Source organism: Mytilus edulis, chromosome 12 (assembly GCF_963676685.1).
Source record: "Mytilus edulis chromosome 12, xbMytEdul2.2, whole genome shotgun sequence".
Classification (NCBI taxonomy): domain Eukaryota; kingdom Metazoa; phylum Mollusca; class Bivalvia; order Mytilida; family Mytilidae; genus Mytilus; species Mytilus edulis.
The window spans coordinates 16,530,381-16,535,661 of NC_092355.1; the positions used below are offsets into that span (position 1 = coordinate 16,530,381).

Consider the following 5,281-nt stretch of genomic DNA (forward strand, 5'->3'; position numbering starts at 1 on the left):
ACATATATATGTTTTATGTTGACACTTTTTGTCCCACCAACTGTTTAAAAAATCATTTCATTCTCGTGATAATACTGAAAAGTATGTATTTAATAATTTTATTTAATCATTTAATGAAAATTACTTGTGTTAATATATAATAAATGTAAGCGTCATCTGTATTTAGTAAAGTATGATATGCAAAACATAAAACACGTATTTCTTTGGAAGTACTGTGAAAATTGCTAAACAAGTGACAAAGAAAACACAAGCGAATCTTCCAATCCTACACACATTTCGTTTTAATTTTAATTGATCCTGTTCACCATAGTTTTGTAAATTTATATGAGATTCTTTTGATGTTCAATTAACACATAGGTTACGCAGATGCAAATGTATTTCCTTATGGAGTCTGCTGAAGCGATACGTATTTGTTTTACAACCAGGATTATTTACGGAAACAAAATCAGTTTTACTTTACGTACGTATATATTCAATAAAGAAGTTCATGCCTGATGGCGCATGTCATACTTATTATCCATTAAATTGTATACTGATATTATCTACACTCCTTTGTAATGTCGATTTCTTTTCTTATGGTTCGATGACCAAACTTTAAATTATTTACGTATATTTCCATTTGTTGATACTTTATCCAATGATATGGAAGCTTAATTACTTCGATATAAAGGCAAGACACCGCGAAGTTTAAATAATACAACACTCGACTCATTCAAGAATAGAAATCACAGATATGGCTGTTCTAAGAATTTTGGTAAGTAATTGGATATTTTCTAAACTTTAAAATATGACTAACCATGTATTTAGACTTAAAAATTAATAAATAGATATATACTCAATTACCTGAAAATTTTCTCAAATACTTATGATTTTATCATTATTTAAAATAAGTTGTTTTATAATTTTTCTCTGGTGACCTTTATCGGAATAAAATTTGGGAATTTTAGAATTGAATTTCTGAAATTTTTCGACACTTACTTTTGTTCAAATCAAACGTTTTAGTACCGCCAAATAACTATTTTGAAATTGGAACTGTTTTCGTGTGAAAATATTTATTTAATAGTAAATTAAAAAAAAAGGCATCGTTCCTTCTTTAGCCGTTACTAATGCTCGACAATCTTTAACTGTTAAATTGAAATAATATATTAATTGGTTGTTTTTTTAACGTTTAATGAAACGAAAATATGCATATCAATGAAGAACAATTTTGATTAAATCACATATTATATATTAAGGCATTGTGTTTACAAAAAAAATTATGATTCGTAGGCGGCAAAAATGACTATAAAATGATAATAAATGATTCAAAGCAAAATTTTTCCACTGTAGCATTACATTGAATTGTTCTTAACTACAAGGAGATTACATCGAGCCACTATGTCTCCTATTAATTCTAAATGTAGCCATGCATTATACATACTGGAATGAAGAATACCAAATTCTTTAAAAGTCTTTTTTTATTATTATTTTTATGTATAATGGATATTGGTACTCATTGCTCTCCTTCGTACTTTATTTGGCCTTTTAAACTTTTTTTATTCTTGCGTCACTTATGAGTCTTTTGTAGACGAAACGGTCGTCTTGCGTAAATACAAAATTTAATTCTGGTATCGATGATAAGTTTATTTAGAATAATAATTATTGTTTCTTACCGTTCAACCACTTATTGGTTCTTCGGCCGGTCATTGAAATTAAGTATTTTTATTATAGGGGATTGTGATGTGTTTTATTGCTGTTGTCAACTGCCAGATTTGTGCATCAGATGCAAAAACTGAAGATCCATTTCAAGGAAAATTAGAAGATGAAAAGGGCTATCCAAAGTAAGTTGAAAAACATTATAACGATATAAAACAACAAGAATCTTTCTGAAGTTGATATTCGTTTGGTGTTTTGTTTTAATTCTATTTCTTTTGGGAGGGAAGGGTAATATTGTTGCAATTTATTAAATTTACTGCATGAATTCAAGTAGCCACGAAAATGCAAGTTTTCCTCAATTCATGAAAATTGATACCCAAGAAAAAATGAATCCACAGTATTTATAATTCCTTGGGCTAGGCTTATGAAATATTGCAGAAACACATATCCATTGTTGCAAATGTCGTTTGCTTATTTGCGTCTTTCAGAAGCTCTTTTTTTTATTGAAGCAAACTTCTTGTATTAAAAAACAATATGATATCGTAGCCATACAGGACCACAAATACATTAATTAAACACCATTTTGGTGTAATACTGGACGTTACAAACATTGAATTTGTCTTGCTTTTGAATTCACAAACACGCACAAAGGCAAATGCTAAATTGATACATCAAAGTTCAACAGGAGCTTATTTTAATGAAAACCCATTTGCTTTTTACACTTTTCAGAGCTGAAATAGAAGGTGCATATGAAAAGTTAGACCGGGACACAAAAGCACTGATCGATAAAGATGCCGGTGAAATGGCAACTTTGAGTAAAAACGACTTCCTGCCTGTGTAAGTACTAACCTTTACTCTTTTCAATCTTTAAAAATCCATATGTTCCTCTTTCATTTATCACCAGTTTTCTCATTCATCCTTTCTGTCTCGGCTATAATTGTCAAGTATATTCTTACCAAAATGAGACAAAATCAAAGCAATTTACCTGCTAAGCAACGGCGTAGACAGGAACAGGGGAGGATCCAGTATATTTGAAAGAGAGCTTCATTGCATAAAGCTGTATATAAACTGTTTCTCTAAATCCGATAAACTATCGCTAAACAGGTCAAAGACTTATACACTTTGACTGAGTCGTAGTGTATGTAAATGAAACAATAAAAAATAAGATAGTTAACAATGAAGATCAAAGCTATTAAAAGGAAGAATGATATAAAAAAAGGAATATTTTAATTAGAACAATTGTATGTGTGACCTTTGCTTGTCTAAGTGTTTCGTTGAATCTCTTAATTTCATTCGTATAATGTCAGCTCATAGTTTATCAATGTTATATTATACATTACATAATTTGCCCTCACAAATTTGTCACAATCTATCAAAGAGCATAACATTTAAAAAAATCAGCCCATCGTTCATCCATGCTATTTTTTTCAGTACAAAAAGCAAAGTAAAAAATTGATTTCATGCAATGTTATTTTTCAGTTCGCATTTGTCGTCATCCCTTTGCCCTCACACATTTGTCACAGTCTATCCAAGAGGATGGCATTTCCTAAACAGTAGTCTGGGAAAGTGTTGGATTCTCAATAGATGGTGGAATACCCCACTCTCATACGCTGTGTGCCCGTAAGTACAATTATGGTAGAAACTTTATCAAAATACTCCGCATTCATACGCTGTTTGCGCACAAGTACAAATATGATAGAAATTTTATTAAAATACTCCGCCGTCATATGCTGTTTGCGCGTAAGTACAAACATAATAAAAATGTATTAAAATACTCCGAGTTCATACGCTGTTTGTGCATAAGTACAAATATGACGGATAGTTTATTAAAAGGTTTTCATGCAGGAGAAGACAACCGATGTATATCTACACACACAACTGGTGTTAGTCGTTTTACCCCCCGTTTGAATTACTTTTAATTCTAAGTACAGGCCGTATTTACAAGAAATAAAAACCTCAAAATATATTGTTTGAACTGCGTAATTGAATAATGCAATAAATTATCGTTTCGATTTGTTGATGGAATAAATTTGTACAGATAAAAGATTTATAACTAAGAAGTTTAAGCTGTAGGAAATGAACCTTTTTAACATTTGTTTTTGTATTTTCTTATATATATCTGCATCAATTCCCTACGGAAATAAAACGTAATTTACATTATTCTTTATTGTATATTTGTAGAACAAAATCATGCCAAGGCCTACCATGTCCTGCTAAAAACTACCGATGTACACCATCGAACTACAAGGGCTACGTAGCATGGACCTATTGTCCAGGAAAAGGATTCAGTCGCAGATGGTTTAAATTGCCTCAGTGTTGTGAATGTCAAAGATTTAAATGTTGAGAGAAAGTGATACAGACAGACAGACAGAGAACAATTTTGATCGAAAAAAAGATAATGCTGTATCAATTAAAAATAGAGAATAACATCTCAATATAATATCGACTTTTAATTGTTGTTGAATGTCCCAGCCATTGAAGATTTTATCCTTTAACCCATAATGTGGTGTCCTGATGGACGTGATATGTAGTTTGCTGACCGCTGCAAAGCCAACCCGACAATTACAATCATACAAAAAACTATGTATAATCAAATGTAAAACTTTGACTTTAATCTAAGTAGTCGCCTTCTTAAGTTACAAAGCATGAGCAGACACAAAATAAAAGCACAATAATTACACACACAAAAATTGAACCAATCTGCAGTATTGAAGCAAAACAACACAACACAAAAGTTTAGTAAATATAAAATTCGCTATTTCATGATCTGATGCATACGGGGTAATATTTTCAAAATAGTACACTTACATTTTGTAATTAGTTAAAACATTAGGAAATTCAACCAATGAAGTGACGTTATTTTTACTTATCAGAAATATGGTTTTGGTCTGTCAAATATGTTCTTTTATTGACAACGAGATTACGTCATTTCATAAATCATTCAAAGTATTGTCATGGTATTTTTATCGCTTTGCTTCGTAAAAAAGAATGGCCAACGTAGATACAAGTATCTTGTCTTAGGAAGGGATAAATCCTACTTTGTAAAGGATCACTCTGATTCGAACAAAAAATTCTCTGAAACTGATATTATCAAGATGCTTGATTTCTTGATTGACAACATATTTGTTACGTTCGGAGGACGTGTTTTTCAACAGACTGTCGGCATTCCAATGGGAACAAACTGTGCCTCTCTACTTGCCGACTTGTTTCTTTATTATTATGAGGCTGACTTCATGCAGGAACTTCTTAGGAAGAAAGATAAGAAGTTAGCAATATCCTTTAACTCTACTTTTCGCTATATAGATGATGTTCTTTCACTAAATAATGCAAAATTTGGTGACTATGTGGAACGCATCTATACAATCGAGCTAGAGATAAAGGATACTACAGATACAGTTAAGTCGGCCTCATATTTTGACTTACATCTAGAAATTGACAATGAGGGTCGGTTGAAAACAAAACTTTACGACAAAAGAGATGATTTCAGCTTTCCAATTGTGAACTTTCCATTTCTAAGTAGCCTTCATTCCAGCAGCACCTGCATACGGGGTATATATCTCCCAATTGATACGATATTCCCGTGCTTGCATTTCCTATCATGATTTTCTTGATAGAGGGTTGCTGCTCACAAGGAAGCTATTAAACC

The 5,281-nt window shown here is 31.5% G+C and overlaps 1 protein-coding gene across 1 annotated transcript; it reads left to right on the forward strand.

The window, feature by feature from the left end:
• Positions 1-654: 654 nt before the first annotated feature.
• On the forward strand, positions 655-4,081 carry LOC139499227 (uncharacterized). The gene is made up of 5 exons (XM_071287902.1): positions 655-754; positions 1,711-1,820; positions 2,365-2,472; positions 3,115-3,255; positions 3,817-4,081. The coding sequence occupies exons 1-5, from the start codon at positions 734-736 to the stop codon at positions 3,977-3,979; spliced, it is 543 nt and encodes a 180-aa protein (XP_071144003.1). The 5' UTR covers positions 655-733; the 3' UTR covers positions 3,980-4,081.
• Positions 4,082-5,281: the final 1,200 nt, after the last annotated feature.

What these genes read in the sequence shown, in the direction of transcription:
- LOC139499227 (XM_071287902.1), top strand. Translation starts at nt 734, where the DNA reads ATGGCTGTTCTAAGAATTTTG. An exon ending in TGGCTGTTCTAAGAATTTTG is followed by an intron (nt 755 to 1,710) that starts GTAAGTAATTGG and finishes TTTTTATTATAG; the next exon opens with GGGATTGTGATGTGTTTTAT. An exon ending in GATGAAAAGGGCTATCCAAA is followed by an intron (nt 1,821 to 2,364) that starts GTAAGTTGAAAA and finishes TACACTTTTCAG; the next exon opens with AGCTGAAATAGAAGGTGCAT.